The sequence below is a fragment of the Ambystoma mexicanum genome, chromosome 6q, assembly GCF_040938575.1.
Source record: "Ambystoma mexicanum isolate Mex_15411 chromosome 6q, UKY_AmexF1_1, whole genome shotgun sequence".
In the NCBI taxonomy this organism is placed as follows: domain Eukaryota; kingdom Metazoa; phylum Chordata; class Amphibia; order Caudata; family Ambystomatidae; genus Ambystoma; species Ambystoma mexicanum.
The window spans coordinates 1,101,647,538-1,101,667,701 of record NC_090937.1 but is presented as its reverse complement, the minus strand read 5'-3'; the positions used below and the strand labels follow the sequence as shown (position 1 = coordinate 1,101,667,701).

Sequence of the window (20,164 nt, the reverse complement as noted above, 5' to 3'; positions counted from 1 at the left end):
TCTGTCAATCCGCCCATCACCAGATTAGGGTACTTAAGAAGGTCCTCCCTATGATCCCAGAGGCTATGCGTCCTCCTGTGGTAGCTGCATTAGTCCTCTCACGGCTGGACTATTGCAATTCCTTATACCTCGCTCAGCCGACGGGCCTTCTCCAACGCCTCCAACGTATACAGAACCTGGCAGCTAGACTGGCCACAGGTTCCCCCTATGGAGCCCATATCTCGCCAGTGCTTCGCCAACTCCACTGGCTCCCAGTGGCCCAGCGAGTTAAGTTCAAGTCACTGTGTATTGTCCATCGAGCTATCCAGGGCCTAGGTGCTGAGTTTCTTCAAACCAAATTTGTTCGGTATATCCCAGAACGCAACCTTCGTTCCCTGAACACCAATCTTTTGGTGGTCCCTAAGTATAACCGGGAAAGACTCGGTGGCAGAGCCTTTTCCATTGCTGCGGCAAGGCTGTGGAACACCCTCCCACTGCCACTCAAGTCTATCTCCAACCATTTGGCTTTTAGGAAAGCCCTCAAAACTACTCTATTCTAACTCTCTGACTATTACTGTTCCTCTTGTTTGATAGCTTCCTCACCAGCGCCATGATGCCCCCGGGCGACCGTGCGCTCTACAAGTTCAGGTAATAATAATAATAATAATAATAATAATAATAGTTGTACATTTATAAGTGCCTATTATCATTACTATAATCTCAATGCGCTAGTGGTGGTAACGCCCTCGGGGACTGAAGTCCAAAATATGGGAAATCACAGAGTTAGTTTAGAATGTATGTGTGCATTTGGCGATAGGAGGGATGGCCGGGCTCTGATAAAAAGCCTCCTACGAGAGCAGGCATGTGGATGGGTGCTGAGAGGGGTCAGGGGAAAGCGTGAGTGCAAGAGACTTCTTATGTGTCCAGCTGGCCCAAATTTGTCGCAGGTCTTTGCTGCATACTAATGTCAGAGTTGTTGAGGAGTAGTCTGGTGTAAGTAGGTGGAACAGTTATGTGGCCAGCGATAACAAATTTGTCATAGTTGTTGCTGTATTCTGATGTGTGCGGGTAGCCATGCCTGTGGCAGGTGCTCACCAGAGTGGTGCTTTTATACGTACTTAGAAACTCTGAGGGAGATTTGTTGTAGATGCACCTACTTGTTCAGGTAGTGTCATCCTCTGTCAATTCTTGCGGCTGCGACAAATAGTTAGCGACACAGGCTAGCCTCCACAGATTACCACTAGTACCAAGGCCGGGTGTAGTGGGAAGCTATCCTGACAGATCTTTAAGTGCAGAAGGGGCAATCCTAATACATCATCTAGGTGCAATAGCCTGTCCTCAAGGGCTGGTTTTCTCTATGGTCTTCAGAGTGCTAGGGATATGTGCTTCACATTTCCTATCCCCAAAAATCCATCTGAGTGTGTCGCATCTCCTACTCCCAAAAATGCCTCCAAGTGCAACTCACTCCCCACCCCCAACAATCCATCTAAGTGCGTCAATTCACCCTTATTCATTCCATGGAAATAAACAAACCAGATGTCCGTGAGGAACTTCCTGCTGCAATATTCCCATCTCCTTTAGCCTTAAGGTGGGCTGCTAAGTATTTAGGACCCTTACAATGAAGGTTTCAGTGTGTCTGACATAGGACTTTGAAGAGGTTTTAGAGTTCTTTTGGGAGCCGAGGTGATGGAATCTCTGCTTCCGGGGCCCAGTATCTCGGGAGAAAACAGCTAAATATACCAACCTGGGGTACAGGTGCACCTGCGTTAGGGAGGGAGTGGTGCAACTAGATGAGAGAGTGAGGTGTGACCCTAGTGCCACGTATAAGAAATCAATAACAAGCCCTTGAATATTCTCTAAGAGTTGGGGTGTTCTTTGAGCCGTCTGTGACAAAAACAAACGCTCCCCTACATTATTTCTCGTGATCCGGGCACTGCCTTTTCGTTACTCCACGAGTACTCTAAGGGAAAGAAGACTTGATGCCTAAAGATTACTGCGCTTGAGAGTGAAATGTGCACATGTCAATCGTTATTTAAAGGCCTGAAACTAAAATTTCATTGACACTCTTCAGCTTGAATGATGTCAAGTTAAAACCTGGCCCTCCTATGGAGGCTGAGGATGGTTGGCGTTGGGAAACTGGTTGAGTACTGAGAATGTCATCATTGGTAGAAGTGGGCCATTACTGTTCTTACAGGAAAGGTTGGAGGAATACCCGTAGTAGCTAGAATTCTTTTCTATAACACTTTACTTTAACATATTTACATAGCGCACCAAATGACCCCAAGGCTCGCGGGCGCGGACAACATGTAACACAAAGACTAAACAATGGGGCTGCCCAGAAAGAGAGCAAAACCAGGCAGTGAAGGGCAACCCCGTCAGTATTATCTACACAGCCATGTCTTCAAGCACACGAAGCAATAACTGCTGTCTAGCGTTGTCAGGGTGGAATGTTAGCCTACTTATGTGCAATGGTCTAAACTAGAGGACCCTCCATACAAAAGAAACGCAGCTGCAGGGACACAGCACCCTTGGTGGCTATTTTCAAAATCACTCGCAGTCACGGGGTGTTTAAAGCGCCCCTGCACATTTGCTTAGATTTTCCTTGCTTGCCCCCGGGTTCCCATGTTTTATGTAGTGAGCTTTTGGGCTCAGAAATTAAAACTCTCTAGCCAAGGGTCTCCATCCCAGCCTCTTTATGGGCAGTCAGAGCAAACACAAAAGATGTAATGTGCTGTCATGAAAAGCGAATGTCCCGTTCGTGGGAACAGTGGGTGCATAATGTGAGTGAGAGTGCGCTCTGAGCGACACAGTGTTGGTTGGATTAGACGTATTGCCCACGTGGTGTATATGCAGTGCTTTAAGTGGGCCGGGGCCTGCCGGGGCCGGGCCCCGGCAGTCTCCAGAAAGTGGGGCTGAGCCGGGGCCCAGCCGGGGCCCCCGTCCCACACAACATTGCGGGATGCATTATCCCGCCGCGGCCGCAGCCGCGACGGGAGATGCGCCCGTCATTATGTTGGCCAAGCTGACAGAAGTGCCAGCCAGCCACAGCGACGCTGAGGCTGGCGGCACTTCTGTCAGTTAGTGTAACTCCCTCTGATGACCCCTCATCAGGGTCATCAGAGGAAGTTACTGTCCCTTTGTTTTCCCTCCCCAGGTCACTGACCCCCGCGGGCTCCGTGATCTAATATGCAGATTAAATCATGGAGCCCGCGGGTTCGCAGAGGGTGAAAGACACCTCGGGCTCAGTGATAGCAGATAGATTACAGAGCCCGAGGTGCCTTTCTCCGTCGGCAAAGCTTTATAAAAGATGCCTTGAACTGTGTACGTTTCAAGCCACCTTTTATAAAGGTAGAAATATTTCTATGTTTATAAAAGACGGCTTGAAACGTGCACAATTCAAGGCATCTTTTATAAAGCTTTGTCGACGGACAAAGCCACCTTGCGGTTTGTTTTGTCCGTCATGCCTTGAATTGTTTACGTGTCAAGCCAACTTTTACAAACATAGAAACATGTTACAAATATCTATGTTTATAAAAGGTGGCTTGAAACGTACACAAACCATAGTAAGGTAAGCACACAAGTGTGCATAACTTACTATGGTTTGTGCACTTTTCAAACCACCTTTTATAAACATAGAAATATGTAACATTGCTATGTTTATAAAATATGGCGTGAAAAGTACACACACCATAGTAGTACGCATACAAACATATAAATGCTCACATACATTTATATATTTGTTTGCGCACCTTACTATGATTTGTGCACTTTTAGGCCACGCCCACAATGAAAGCCACGCCCCCAAACGAGGGCCCCCCCTCAATTTCTTACCCCACTTAAAGCACTGTGTATATGCCTTCTTTTTGGGAAGCAATGGTAGAAGGCTGTTGGGCAGGTGACTTGCCAGTGTCATGCCCTGTTCTGAGCCATCCTGCCTTGGCTTCCTTTGGCCTTCTGTGCCTTGGCAGCATTTAGCAAGGCTGGCATTGGTGGCGGCAGCTGGCCCAGCACGACGGACACAAGGTTTGAGTTTGCTGGGCATTAGTGTGCAGATCTATTGGGCCTCTTCCCTCCATGAGATTCAAGGACTGAATGATAAGTCTGGAGCGTGTCAATGGTGTTCTACGCTAAGAAAAGACCCACATCTTAAGGGAAAACTAAGGGGCAAACCCCGTTTCGGCCCGTAATCCTCTAGGAAGTCTTTAGGGTCACTTTACAATTTGTTCGAATGGCTTTCGCTGCGGCGAGAGCTCATTGGTTTGGCCCACTGTTGCGCGATGCTCCGAGCAGACGTAGGATTCTACATGAGGTACGGTGGCGCTCAGCTTCATAGCTTGTGTTCGAGCCGGGAAGATGGCATGAGCTTCAGAAAAACATACAAGTGTGACACAGCATTGCTTCATTGCCATTTGCAGCTCACACGTCTCTTTTTGATTGATTATTTGTGTATTCTTTTCGTTCATTCAGAAATAGGAATAGGTCTTCCTTAGAGCTGTTTGTAACAGGGGCCAGTGTATGAACATATGAGCTTGGCAATAGCTCTCTGAGAGATGAAATGCAGATCAGGGTAGCTAAATTAGTGCACAGTAGGAACTTGATAGAGTAACCCTTTTGATATTATGAGTGAGTGTTCTATGAATTTCATTTCAGTATGGCAGGAGGAAGTCTCCACAGGTGCACTGACTTACATATAGGCTGGAGCCCAGTATGTGCATGGTTATGCGTCATTTCGGGGGTCTCTGGCTCCTCCTAATCAACTTCCGTAACTTCTTCCTTATAAACCTCACCAGCCTTCTCCTGATGTGCAAGCACCTCCATCTTCTTAATCTGACCAACCTCCTCCTGTTACTTAAAGGCTGCCGCCTTATCAGCCTGACCAGAGTTATCCTATTGTTTGACCTCTGCCTTAGCAACCTAACTACCCTCTTCCTGATGTTTGACTACCCCCACCATATGAACTTGACCAGAAACGTCCTGTTTAACCACCTACACTGTACCAATCTGACCATCAGGGTTTACAGCCCCGTTACGCGACTTGGGATTGATACCGCCCTCAACTTCTTGTTGTTTAACCACCTCCACCTTATCAATCTGACCAATACCCTCCTGATGTTTCCTAGGTTTGGCTAGGCTCCTTGCCTTTGGTTTAATTTCATTGTTACAAATTCTGGGCTCCTGTTCACACTCCTCTGACTCATTGCTCCAGTCCACTCCAACATCGCTCGTGTCTCCGGTCTCCAGCTCACACTCCAAACACTTCCAAAGACAAACTGGGGCAGTGCGAGTTTCCTGTGCTGTGTTATAGCCTCTCTCTGGTGAAAGGGAATTCAGATGCGTTCTCTGGGATGTGGAGTAGATGTCAGGCGCCCCACCCCAGGGTGGTTTACAGCCCCGATATGTGACTTGGGATTGACTCATCCATCCTCTTGATCTGTCCTGTCTCTACCAGCGATGTCCTTGTCCTGATTTCCGGCCTTTCTCGGTGGTAAGGGAACTCAGGCGAGTCTCTTCAGGCAGCTGATGTAGAGATTAACTGGTGCCCCACTCTGATGCGGGACTTGCGGCAGGCTAGGCCATCCTCTTGGGCGGTCCTCTCTCTGGTTGTCACATCCTAACCCTGCCCCTGGTGTGAACTCCCTAAGGCTATCTGTTTCTAACTGTAGGAGAGTGGATGTCTTGTGCAATGGATAAATGGCTGCCTGTTGAGTATCCCTTCCTAATTCAGGTCCCTCTCTTTTCCTCTTTAGATTTGGGTGGAATTACTGCATCCACATGAGGGGATCCAAGCAAGCAGCTGCAGCACTCTGCGGTACCAGTGATATTTGATTTCAAGGCTTGGCAGCTGCAGACTCCCCAGTGGAAATGAAAGCACTGTGCTTGCAGTAGAAACTGATTTCCCTTATCCAAAATAGTCTATGCTTCTCAAGTGTAGCGGCTGTAGCCCGCAAAGGGAACCGTCCCTAGTTAGTAGCAGGTAACTATCTCCTGTCCTGAGACAGGGTCTAAGTGAGGGAAACCCGGGAATCCTCTTCGTACCACCCACAGGCCCATCATCTGCTAGCTTGAGGGAGAACTGGCCCCCTGGGTAATCCCAATGGAGTTCCCACACGACGATGCAGGGACTTTGTCACAACCCACAGGAGCTTTCCAGCTGCCCTTCCCACCTCCCACACCACCTGTATCCTTTAAACAGTCTTAATTACTTAAGTGTCCCTATAAACCTTGTGATTTGCTAGGTTAGTCTCTTGGTATCCCTAGGTCTCCTAATTGGTCAAGGACTTTACATTTCCCCTCCTAGCCATGTGCTTATTGTTTCTCTTTCATTATTCTGAAGTGTTGCAGCTTTTCCTGATACTTGTGTTTGCTAGTCACATAGTCATCAGTTCTCATGCTGGCTGAGAGATCAGAGACTGTGTGGCGGGATGCCATCTGGTGAGGTATCGGAGATTATTTTCATTTATAGCAATGTTCCGGAAAGCAAGCTCTGATAACGAGACTTACGTTCTTGAATCCTCCATTCCAAAAAGTAGAATGTGCCATATACCTTGCTGCACTTTCTACTGACATCCCTGTGCAGCTGCCCTGCAGTGGCAACAGGACAGGTTCAAAGGCCACATGTACATTTCCAAACTCAGCTTCTGTAACCCAAAGATCCAACAGGTAGAGGTGGCTTATTAACTGCTAGCGTCGCCGTTTCAAAATGTAAAAACGGTGTGTCCCTCGTCTGCCTTTTGGCAGTGCATTAATAATCAAACAAAAGTCATGTCTGGATTGACATGATGCCTACTGGGATCACACACATAATGGCACACGCATGTGGATGCCGTTCTATTGTCAGCTTGTTGTGGTGATTCATTCATGACAGGGCTCGGTGTGTATAAGTTATCTGGCTTGGGTATACTCACAACAACCAACCTGCCCCTAAAGTTCCCCTTTGATTCTCCTTCTGTGGATTGTGAGCTTCCTGCACAAGACAGAACCCTTCCCCAGCAGGTTCCCTGGGAACAGCGCCTTCAAAGACAGTCCTGGCATGACAATTCCCTCTCACATGAAAGTGCTGATTAATGAAGCCCTTTTGAAGTAGGCAGACAGAGGAAGGGGGTGGGGTGGAGTTAGAGTAGTCCAGAGGAGAGGCTTAGTCCAGAGAGGGGGTCTGCTATATTGGATTTTGCTACGGCTCCCTAAACTTCCTGTCCCCTCGTCCCTTCCAGCAGATAAAGCACTCTGGGCATGGCCTCAGAAGGCAAATGGCACTTGTAACTTCAAGACAAGAAGGATTTACATGGAACTCTGCTAGGGTTACAATCTATACCAAAGCTCTCTACCATAGAGGTAATGTAATGTAAAGTGGTCTTATATAGTGCCTTTCTGCCAATAATGTTGTCCTCTCAGCGCATGGCTCTGTAAAAGAGGAGGGCAGGATGTGTTAGTCGGATAGCAGATGCAGACACCTTTGATGTTGCTAGAGGCAGGTCGGAAGTATTGGTTACCTGTGTGCCAATATGATAATCTCCATGTTGTTTGTGGTTGTTGCTGACCGGGCAGGTTAGCTGTATGGGCAGCCCTCGGATTGCGGAGTGCAAAAATGGACAGCATGGCTGTTGAGAGAAGATCGACATGGTCTGAATCTGTTAAGTACATTAGACCTAGAGTTGTCTGAAGGAGTGTGGCAGGTGCAACCCACAAAACACTAGCCAGGCATACATGGACTGAAGCTGTAGCCCCTGGGGTTTACTTGGGCATTGTCATCAATGATGTATTAATTTCAGAATTTCCTGATATTCATACTGGTCATTCAGAAGCTGAAAACACAGACACCAGCCCATGGGTGTCTTGTGAGGGCCCCCAAGTATATATCATCACAGAGGCCTCCCCCCTGGTGAAATGCCAAGGAAGCAGGTATTATTTGAAAGATTGCATTGTCCCTCATCAGAGGCTGAAAAACTTGCCTCCGGGCACTAAATCGATGTCACGCTCACCTGGTCTCCACGGGGGCGTAGCACGTAGCCGTACGAATGATGTCAGCACTGGCGTAGCTCGGGTGGTATGATGATGTCCTCTCCCCTGTTATCACCCCAGGAGGCGTTTGTCTGCTATGTTGAAACAAGATATTAGCTTTTGAGTGGGGGCTGGATTGGATGTCCAACTCCTCTTCTGGCTCACCTTTGAGTTTTGAGAGGTTGGCTCTCCGTCCTGCTTGACTTTCAGCAGGGGCGCAGTAAGCTCAGTCTTTCCCCAGACACAGTTACTTCACTGGTCCAGAGTGGCTGTTGCTGTGTCTGGAATATCTGGATTAAGTCTCTATGCCAATGGATGCTTGGTATAGGTGCTCAGTGTCTTTACTTCCCAAGGTTTAAACGTGTTTTGTCTTTCTTGCAGGTGCGGATTCGTATGGAGATTTGGATGAAGATTTGACTCTCCTAGGATGCTGGGCAGGTTATCTCCAGGTGAGTATTAGCGCGGGTGAGTGGCGCTGGATGGCTGAATAATTGTTCGTTTTTGTTTTGTGCGCGACTAACCTGTTGTTTTCTGTTCTTTCTATGCAGGCGCAACACGGCCCCAGGATGATGGATGGAAGAACCACTCCGACGTATTCCGGATGAATGCAGATGCGTGGGTGAGTATTGGAGGCCTGTGCGGATGCCCTCTTCCCAACAAGGACGGCGATCCGAAGAGCGGCTGAAGGCGAGACCGGTGGATGAGAATTGCAGGTAAGACCTTTGTCGCTGTAATAACACCTGTTCTTCTCTCTTTCTTCTTTCAGGCACTGATGGATGGAAATCTCTGGACGGGCCGTGGCTGTAGAAGCTCGAGGACAGAGCAGACACGGTGAGCGTTATGAGTGCAGAATAACGCGAAGCGTGTTCTGCCTGCAGGGTGTGGCTTAAATAGCCTTGCAAGTAGTTCCAGGCAAATAGTCCCTTTACCACACCCTGCCTTTCAGGTAGAGTAGTCCCTCGGTCATGCCCTGGATATGCAGAAAGGCTCAGCCTCATTAGGCTGAGTAAGTAGTCCATATGGTTCAAACCATTTTATGAGCCTGGCGCCAACGGCGCCAGGACTGAGTCCAGGAGGTTCTGGGACGCTCTTTTGGGGCTTGATAAGCCCTATAGGGTGTCAATGAATGGGGTGGGCCCATCAGTTCCAGAGGTTTTGGAGCACGCACCATGACAGCCGACTCATTTATATTGTGTGGGTTTTCATCCACGATGTGCGGAACGGTCCTACCGTTCTTCATCTGCACCCGTTGTCTGACACTCAGAGGCGTAGACAAGGTAGGGCCTGAGCGGGGAAGGCCCACTCAAAATGTGCAAATTCCCACCAATCAGCACTGAGTGGGCATTTACAGATGCTAATGTCACTGCGATGGGCCCAACTACATTATCTTTGTGCCCCACTTGTTAGACAATTCTGACTACACCTCTGCTGACACTCCACACAAACATGCAGAGTGTGCACTAAGCGTGGCTTGTTAATGGATTATACTCGGACTTGTTCAGCAAACATGTACTTCCAAGGAGAGAAGCTTGTCCCTACTCTACCTGAGGCTATGCGACAGGCAATGCATATATAGCACCTGCACCCACATTTATTGACAGAAAATCTGGGGAAACCCCTACCCGTATGACACAGCAAACATAATCCTTTAAGCAAAGCTGTTTGACTTGCCTGGCCAGACCATGAATCCTGTATGACACTCATGAGATCCACCGCAGATCAACCCATGAAGGACAGTTAACATATATACATGACTCTCCCAATGACCTTAACCTCCAAACAAACATCCTCCCACCACCCACACTCCCTGTGCTTGCACTCAGATCGAGTTTTTAATTCAGGTGCTAGAACTACAATTTCCAGTATGCCGCTGGCTGCCAATCCTGAGGCACGTGGGCACAATGGTGAGCCAGCCGGAGCCAGCACACAAACAGCCTACTTTTCGGGGGAAACGCAGGAAGACAAACGAATGACTGCTTCATGCAGCCCAAGGTGGGGGTAAAAAAATAAAATGTTGCATGGCCCGTAATCTGAGTGCAACCAAAATGGTACCTCACATTTCTGTAATATTCAGAATCAAGAGGTTGCTGGGCAGTTCTCTGCTCAGTGTTGACGCACCATGTCAGGACACTGGAGCAGTGTATTGCTTGCAACCCACATTTCAAATCAGTTTCTCAGTGTTGTGAAGCTGACGTCATGCAGACGTGGAACAAAAAAGCAAGGGGCACAGTGCTGGGGACCTTACTTGCGGAGTCTACGATGCAGACCACACAAATGCGCACCTGCAGATAAAGAACCTATATTTATATTGTATAGTAAAATGATCCACACATGCCACAACGCCGCCTAGTAACCAACACAGGAAGTGCACTTCCACTTCTCCATCAAATCAGCAATAGATTGCGGGTACGCAAATGAGCCCAAATGCAAGCCCTTTGCTCCAGAAATGCGCCTTTGTTTTACAGGGCAGTGCAACTTTATATCCAAGACAGACCTCAAGACTGCAGATAGCCGCATACCTAGTTTCACCCTTATTACGGATCATCAGTGTAGTATGGACTGACAGTATATTTGATATAAATAAATATATAATATATATATATATAATAAAAGCACAGTATACTTACCGGTATTTCATTCATCGTGAACCTGTGCACACAAAAGTCGTCTCCACTTTCTTCGGGCCCTGACCATGCATACATGACCATCTTCATGGCCTACAGAGGTCACACTGGACACCACAGGATGGACAGCCTGTGGTGAATTCCACTTTGGAGTATGGCCCTTGGAGCAGGTCTGCAGAGAAGCCATCAGGCCTTCGAATGGGAGGCCACTCGTAACACAAATCCCGCGAGAGTGGGTCTCCCGGGGCAACCTCCTATCAGAGCAGCTTCCTCACTTTCATGCCATGCAGGACTGATCTTGCCTCTTACAGGCTCTTCCTTTATAACTTCAGGCATATTCCAAAATGCAACAAAGTACAGGTGGACCCAACTCTGGAAAATTCGGACCCCCCCCCAATCCAAGTCCCATTTGTTACATCACCTTCGATGAAGTTCAATGGGGAATTACCCCTTGCCAGTCCTTGATCCCATGCATTTGTTCCATCATACGCCATGAAGTTCAATGGGAAATTACCCCTTGCCAGTCCTTGATCACATCCCCGGCATGGAGGAAGTAGAATTATATTTTGTGACACTTAGCATATTATTTCCTGTGTACATATTCAATTTAAATGTTTGAAATAACTGCATATTTGTATTGTTCTACAGAATTACTGATGACCATGAAAGCCCAGTGTGTCAGCACGCATCCTACTTAATTTCAAATCTTGTCACCTTATATTTTAAGTGTGGTCTTTATATTGCCAGCTCTGATGTGTCCCCACACCTTTAATCATATTTCTTTTTTGCCCACACTCACTTGGATGGTGACCTCTTAACATGTTGTGTAGTTTGCATATACAGGGAGCACAGCTCCTGTTGGAACTGGGCCAAAGGACCACCATACTTCCAAGAGTTTTGTGAATTTGTGCCACAAGCACTGTGAAGTTAATTCCTAAACAAATATTGATTGTTGCCGGAATGTGTTCATTGGAAATTAGCGGGGTGCATCTACAGCTAACCAAAGGATTTTGAGGTGCATGGGAGGTGAAGTGAGTGGCAGCAGCAGAAAATACTGCTGTATCTAATGGCAGAAGTAGTGTTACTTGTGTATAAACTATAAAAGAAAGTGTACTATACAAATGCAAATCATTCAAGAAAATCATGGATAGAATCAGGCTGCTTGTCTTCACACCTTGCTGTCCCTGCACAACTTGAGAAGACTATGCAGGTTAGCTGTGTTCAAGGCCTGAGGCTAATGAAACAATGTGCTTACCGGGTTAGTGCTGCTCCCAGGAACATACACAGACTTGAACTGTTTCATGTGCGTTCGGGCTCTGGTGATGTCTCTGAGCGTTTTGAAGATGTCATCGAGGGCAATGTTAGCCTTTTGGAATGTCAACTCCGGAGAGGACGCACAGCCTGAAACAAGAGAATGTACATCACTGTAGAAAAAAGACTGGATCGCAACATGCAGACGTTATAAAGGCACATTTGTCCAATGTTATTATTTGGGATTTTAATGACACTTTACAGCAATCCCACCTCTTATATTGTATTACAGACGTTGCTATGGCAATCATTATTAGGAGAGAATGATAGAGAGCTGGCTAAACCCTCAGGAGATGGCCGGCTGACGTCCACAAGGGGAATTATTGATCTGTGAGCATCCCCAGGGATAAGGCAAAAACTTTGGTTGTGATCCCTAGAAATAAGATATTATGACCAATAAGTGGATTTGAACATGTGTTTGATTTTAATTTCTCTGATTTTGGTTACAATATTAATTGTGCTCTCTTTTGCCAGCACGTGTTTTGTGACATAAAGTGTTCTTTCAAGGCTGAGATTCAAGCAAACTTTATGAGTGAATGATGGACTTCATACAATTATGCCAATGGGTGCAATATCTAGGGTGTAACGTGCCGCCATTACGTCAACCATCTGCCCGATGTAATATGCGCGACACACTGATATACCACAGCAAACCGGCTGGTTGCTGCTCTATGTTACACATTAGATATTAGTGAAAACAGATCTTATCAAAAGAATAGTGATGTGCATGGTGGTAGATTTCATGGGCTCCATTTAAAGTTGGTAGAAGCCCGCCAATATATCCTCTGCTCCACTGCCATTCTGCATTTACTGAATGATGCCAGCCAGGAACCTTGCTGGACAATCTAGTACACGGCAGAGGGTGCAACTGAGTTCAGGCAACCCCTTTAGCTTCTTCGGGGCCTTAAAGGAGGGCCACCCCTACCAGCTCCTAGAGAGCGGATCAGTAGCACTGCCAGGAGAGCCTCCAGCAGCCAAGTGTCAACGGAAGTAATTTGCCTGGCAGAAGCACTTCCATCAGGAAGAGGGACGCCTCTATTTCAGCTGTTGGAGACTTTGCCTTAGTCAGGAAGCAACACAGAGGTCTCTTAAACCGAAGCCTAAATGTATTTTGCTGAATCCTTGAGTAGCAAGCTCATTCATTCCTGGCCCCGGAAGTGCATGAGATGGGCATTCAGGGCCATCTTACGTAAAGTTTGTATCAGTGCATGAAATGAAGAACATCGATTTTGCACCATTTTCGATACTTGTGTTAGAGCGAATCGCATAACCTTAAGCACCATGGGAAGATATTGAAGGAGAAACGTCTGCGCTATGTTTGCCTTTGATGGTAAGGAATTGTACGCATAATTTAATTCCACATCTAAAATGAGAAACTGGGGAATAAGCTTGAGCGAATTTAAGTTTGCGCCCTTTCTTATTACCAAAGCAGAGAAGTGGCAAATCAATTGGCTCCATATTTTCCCTGGTGAAACATCCTTTATGAAATACAAACTGTGGAAAAACATGTTTGCTCCATTTCCTATCACGAAAGCATCACTGTGTCAAATTGGTGTGCTGCATTGTTTGCACCATTGCAAGCCTTGCCCAATGTGATCCACTGTTCAGAGAAGCCCTTCAGTGGATCAACCAGATGACTAAGGGGAAGAGCAGGGTGTTAGAAGAACAAGTTACTTTCTTACCTGGTAACGTTCTTTCGATGGGATGGTCCGATGACGTATTACATATCTATGACAGGTAATGCCCACAGCTGTGGTTCTTCGGAAAATCTTGGGCGTCTGCGTCCTGCGTCGATAACGTCGATGCGCCGTCCCCGAGGACCTCCTCCGATGGCCGACGTCACCCGATGTGATAAGGAGGACGCACGACGCCCGTAGCCTCAGTTATAGTTTTTTTCCCCAGAACGTGTGACACCAGTTTTCTGCCAGTCAGACACACAAGGCCTTGCGGAACGCAAGCTGCAATCGCAAAAGAAATTCTGCAGCGGGAAAGGTAGGGAGGGAGCGATATGGAATACGTCGTCGGACCATCCCATCGAAAGAACGTTACTAGGTAAGAAAGTAACTTGTTCTTCAAGGGGATTGGGTCCTCCAACGTATTCCATATCTATGACAGACTCCCAAAGCAGTACCAAGCAAGGAGGTGGGAAAAGAATTTAGAACACAAATTTAGCATGCCCAATCAAATTGCGGAATAAAGGACTGCCTTGCCAAAGGCCAGATCCTGCCCTCGGATGAAATTGAGGGAGTAGTGCCGTACAAAAGTATGTACTGAAGCCCAGGTGGCTGCATCACAGATGTGACAAATAGGAACACCCCTCTGCAGGGCAGTAGACACAGCCACTCCCCTGGTAGAATGAGCCCGGAAGCCAGCCGGAGGGTCCTTACCCGCCAAGCGGTAACACTCGGAAATAGCTAAAATAATCCAACGAGGCAAAGTCTGTTTCGTCACAGCTTGTCCCAAACGCTTTCCAGCGTAACCAATGAAAAGTTGATCGTCCACTCTGACCCAGGACATGCGCGAAATATAAAAGCTCAACGCTCTCCTAGGATCAAGCCTATGGAGCCTCTCCTCTTCCTTACCAGGATGTGGAGGAGGATAGAACGCCGGAAGAACAACCTTCTGGCTCAAATGAAATTCCGAAACCACCTTCGGAAGAAAGGAAGGACGAATTCTAAGAACAACCCTGTCCTTATGAAACACAGTTAAGGGTGGCTTAACTGAAAGTGCCTGTAACTCACTCACTCTGCAAGCGGAAGTAACTACAACCAAAAACACAGTTTTCAGAGTTAACAGTCTCAAAGGGCAAGAATGCAAAGGCTCAAATGGAGCTCCCATAAGAAACTTAAGAACAAGGTTCAAATCCCAACCGGGCACCAGAAAAGGTGATGGAGGGAACACATTAGTGAACCCTTTCAAAAACTGAGAAATTAAAGGAATCTTAAAATAGGAACATTCTTCAGATGAGCGCTTAAATATGGACAGCACCGCCAGGTAACCTTTAATGGTCCCCAGTTGCAAGCCCCTGTGGGCCAAGGAAAGCAAAAAAGACAGAACCATGGGAATGTCACACTCAAAACGATCCACATTCTTCACTCTGCACCAGTCGCAGAACTTTCTCCAACGGCAATGGTACAGAGACTTTGTTGCCGGCCGCCTGGCCGAGAGCAACACCTCCATCACGTCTTCAGGGAGGTCCCAATCCTTATACCTCAACCTTTCAGAAGCCAAGCGTGAAGGTTGAGGGATCTGACCTCTGTATGGAGAACCTGACCCCCCTCCCGTGAGAGCAGATCGTCTCGGTAGGGAAGACGACGTGGAGGGCAGATGGACAAGTCGAGAAGGTCCGGGTACCACGTCCTCCGGGCCCACGCCGGAGCAATGAGGATCATCCGTGAACCGAACCTCCGTAACCTTCGCAGTACTTGCGGGATGACGGGGACTGGAGGAAATGCATACAGCAGTGGGAATGACCACTCCACCACGAACGTGTCTCCTAAAGCTCCTTTTGGAGGAAATTCCCGCGAGCAGAACCTCTCGCACTTCCGGTTGACACTGGAGGCGGAGAGATCCACTTGAGGGGTCCCCCAAAGTGCGAAGATCTCCAGGAGAATCTCCTGAGCCAGCTCCCACTCGTGAGAGATCGTGCTCTGCTTGCTCAGAGCGTCCGCCGTCTCGTTGTTGTCTCCGGCCAGATGAACAGCCGAGATCGAAACTTCCTGCTGGATGGCCCAGAACTCGAGCTGCATCGCCTCCCTGCCCACCCTTTTTGTTGAGGTAGTGCATGGCCACTGTGTTGTGCGTTAGAATCAGGACACTCTTTCCTCGCACAGTCGGCAGAAAAGCCTTCAGGGCAAGCCTGACGGCCCTCAGCTCCAACAGATTGATATGGAGGCTGGACTCTGACGGAGACCAATGACCGCTGACTGTCAACTCGTTGGCATGAGCTCCCCATCCCGTGAGGGATGCGTCCGTCACGATCATCACCTCCGGCCAGGGCAGCCAAAATGGGGCCCCCTTCATCAGATTGCCTTCGACAGCCCACCACAGAAGGTCCTGGGCGATCGAGGGCGGCACCTGAACAGGGTCTGACAGCCTGCCGGAGGACTGAGACCACTGGAGCTTGAGTGCCCACTGCAAAGATCTCATCCGCAGACGAGCCTCTGGCACCAGAAGAATGCAGGATGCCATAAGGCCGAGCAGTCTCAAGAACTCGGATGCTGGGAGATTCTGGGCAAGTTGAAACTTGTGCACCATCTGCTGAATGTGAAGAGTCCTCACCTGGGGAGGAAAACACTGCCCCAGGGATGTGTCAAGCACTCCTCCGATGTACTGGAGCCGCTGTGTTGGTGTCAAATGGGACTTCTTTAAATTGAGGGAGAAGCCCAGCTTGTGAAGGGAGTGGCAGGTGACGGACAGATGATCCAGGACTTGCTCGGGAGAGCTCCCCCTGATCAACCAATCGTCCAGGTAGGGGTAGACGTGAATCCCCCCTTTCCTGAGATGCGCTGCCACCACCACCATGAGCTTGTAGAAAACCCTCGGGCGGAGGGTCGAGAGACACCAACCAATCCTGAAGTTGAAGGGCCTGGAGGACTTGAGAGAGAGTAACCATCTTGAACTTGTCCTTCCTGAGGAGTTTGTTCAAACCGCGCAAGTCCATGATGGGTCTCAATCCCCCGTCTTTCTTTGAAATCAAAAAATAAGGGGAACACCATCCCTTGTTCCTCTCCGCTACAGGCACCAGTTCTATGGCGCCTTTCTCCAACAGGGCTTGAATTTCCTGCGCAAGGAGCGGATCCGGACTCTTCAAAGAGAGGTTCCCAGGTGGATTGTCGTGAGGCCTCTGCCGAAAAGGAAGACAGTAGCTGTGGGTTATGATCTCCAGAACCCACACATCTGAAGTAATGGCGCGCCACTCTACGAGATGCTGCGCCAGCCTTCCCCCAACCGGCGAACCATGGGACCTGGCCTCATGACTGAGTGGTAGCGGCTGCGGCGTTGCCTGAGGGCAACTGCCCGAGCGGTCTTGGCACCTCGAGTACCTTGTTTTCCACCTCTGGCCCTCTTACGGTGGCCTCTTTGACTGACAGCTCCTTTTGCTTTACTGAAGGACGAGTAACAACGAATGGAACCTCCCCTCCATTGTTGTCCCCTAGGACGAAAAGGCGGAGGTTGTCGAACTGCAGCGCCCAACGACTTTGCTGGAGCTTTGGAGGTCTGCAACCTGTCAAGGCTTTCGTCAGCCTTGCTGCCAAAAAGATGTTCACCGTCAAAGGGCATGTTGAGGAGCCGGGACTGCACATCAGGACCACGCAAACCTGCGTATTACGGTGCTCGCCGCCATGGACCGGCTGACACAATCTGCCATGTCCAAACCCGACTGAACGGCCTCACACATGGCATACTTGCCATCCTGAACCATAGTAAGGAAACCATCCCGTTCGTCCCCTTCGGGAATATGTACAGCCACTAATGCAACACCGTTCCGCAGAGTGTGTGTGAAACGAGACAAGGCACATATGGAGTTGGCCGCCTGAAGCGCCATACCTCCTGACGAAAACAATTTCTTCACCCAGCCGTCAAAACGTTTGTCGTCCCTATCCGGAGGGATTGTAGGATACGACGCCTGCTTTGCCGGGGCCGTAGCCGCCTGCACCACCAAACACTCCAGAGTGGGGTGCCTGGACAAGTAGCAGGGGTCGCTACTGGCTGGATGGTATTTTCGCGACAAAGACTTGCCCACTGCCGGGAGACTCTCCGGAGCAGTCCAAGCGGCCACCACCCTTCTCTGCAGAGCCATATGAAACGGCAGTACCGGGTCAGTGGGGGGACCAAGATCAAGGATGTCCGTGAGATCATCCTGAACGAACTCCCCTGGGGGAGCCGACCATCCCAAGTACTTGGTGACCAGAGACATATGGCGCCGGTATGAAGAATCGGCATCCGGACTACAAAACTCCAGCTCCGGAGAGGTGTCCAATCCACTGGCATCATGCAGTGACTGCCTCAGGTCATCAAACTGGCTATGGCCCGAGAGAAGCTCATCTGGTACCATAACCGGAACCAAGCCTTCATCAGAGCCTTCATCACCCTCTGAAATGTACTCCAGGCGGTGAGAGGAAGACACCTGGGGACCAAAGCTATGCCTGACCTTAGCCAGAGCCTTTCTAGGGGCTAACCCCGGGCCACGGGGCCCCTCCGGCACCACCGCCTCGAAAGGCGTCGAGGGCGCTGAATGAATCGGTACCGGCGTCAAGAGAATCGGCGTCGAGCGAATCGGCGTTGATGTCAGCTGCAGCGCCGCCAGCATCGACGGCATCGACACAGGCCTCGAAGCCGGAGCTCGGAGCGTGTCTCTCGACGACCTAGGCGCCGACAGCGTCGACGACCCCCTCAGAGGCAGAGCCTCGAGAGAAATCGTCGACGACCGCGGCGCCACAAGCACAGGATCACGCAGTCTCAAGCGCATCGAGGACCGGGAACTGGAACGGGCATGGCGAGAACGGCTACCCTTGTCCGAGCGGGACCTTTTCCGCGAGCCGTGCCGACCACCCGAGCCCGAAGGCGTTAGAGCGGTGTCTCTCGACCGGTGCCGACCAACCCCAATCGGAGGCGCGGACGGACCGGTGCCCTGCGATTCAAGAATCGCTAACATCTGCTTCCCGAAGGAAGCCCATTCCTCCGGTGTCGCTTGCATGGTGGGATAAGCGACCCGCCGACGGGCGGAGTCCTCGGAAGAGGACGGGGAAGGCGACCGATGCCGGCGCTTCCGGGAATGCCTCGAAGAGGCGGAGGAGTGGCGAGACCGACTCCTGGAAGGAGACCCACTGGACTTCCGACGATGACGCGGAGAGTCATCCGTCGAAAGCCCTGTAGACCTCGTCTTCCGGGGCTTAGACACCCGACCTCCCGACAGCTTCTTCTTGCGCTTCCGCAAGGCCTTGGCCGTGATCGACTGGCAGTCGACGCAGTCATCCCTATCGTGGGCCTCCCCAAGGCACCAGAGGCAGGCGTTGTGCGAGTCCGTGACCGACATCTTGGACCCACAGTCCCCGCATTTCTTGAAGCCCGGACGCGGGGTTGAAGACGAAGTAGACATCGTCACGAACAGGTTTTCACAAAAACCAAACAGGTTCAACGAATCGAGAAGAATACAGCAAACTCCAAAGAGTCGAGACGTACCGAGATTCACGAAGCGAACACGTTCGCGGAAAAAACGGAACTGAGGCTACGGGCGTCATGCATCCTACTTATCACATCGGGTGACGTCGGCCGTCGGAGGAGGTCCTCGGGGATGGCGCATCGACGTCATCGACGCAGGATGCAGACGCCGAAGATTTTCCGAAGCAGCACAGCTGTGGACATTACCTGTCATAGATATGGAATACGTCGGAGGACCCAATCCCCTTGAAACTAGGTTTTTGATCTGGATGGTCACATCAGCAACAAGGCAAGAGGTACAAGCCGACCCTATCTGAAACCAGCATTATGATCCTACACCCATGGCTTTAAGTAGACCAGGGCCAAGCCCCGGCAGTCTCCAGAAAGGGGCCCCGAGCCGGAGCCTCTACTAGCGCCAGCCACGCTGCTACCTCAGGCAGCCGTGTAGCGAAAGCGATGCACAGTTACACGGACTGCCTGCAGGTGTCAGAACTTCGGAAGCACTGACATCTGCAGTGTAACCATTGCTTCGGCTACACGGCTGCCAGATGACTCTGAACTCCGAAACATGAGGAGGGCTACAGGGCCCAGTCTCTCCTTTTGTTTCCGAGTAAAGGATCATCATGCAGCATGAAGCCTTTTAAACGAGGCCTCACGATGCACAATTTACTCGGAAACAAACAGAGACACTGGGCCACCCGCCCTCCTCCTATTTCAGAGTACAGAGTCATCACGCAACAGGTAGCCCTTTTATTGAAGGAGCCCATGGTTTTTAACCATGCAGCGCCTTGAATGAAAGAGCTGCCTGCTACGTGTGATAGCTGGGGCACACTGTTGTCACACCTTTGGTGCACCCAGCACTAAGGGACTGGTCACACCAAAGGTAATAATACCAGTGCGTCCCATCTCCCCTGCTTTCACCAACCCCTCACGCCCCGCAATGGCGGGGGTAGGGGAGTTCTGGCTAGGGGGCGTGACCTAAACACACTCGGGAGGATAGCTCAAGGGCAACGTACTCGCCTTGGAAGCAAGAAGACACAGAGCACCACAGGTTCGATCCCCAGGTCCGGCCTTAGGAACCTCTTAAT

The 20,164-nt window shown here is 49.7% G+C and overlaps 1 protein-coding gene across 1 annotated transcript in view; it reads right to left on the bottom strand.

The window, feature by feature from the left end:
• Window positions 1-20,164, bottom strand: part of LOC138516490 (sec1 family domain-containing protein 2-like) — a 492,588-nt gene that overhangs the window by 446,375 nt on the left and 26,049 nt on the right. Inside the window, exon 2 of the mRNA XM_069631659.1 lies at window positions 11,857-12,002. Coding sequence (XP_069487760.1) covers window positions 11,857-12,002 — 146 coding nt within the window. The remainder of the gene's footprint in view (window positions 1-11,856; window positions 12,003-20,164) is intronic.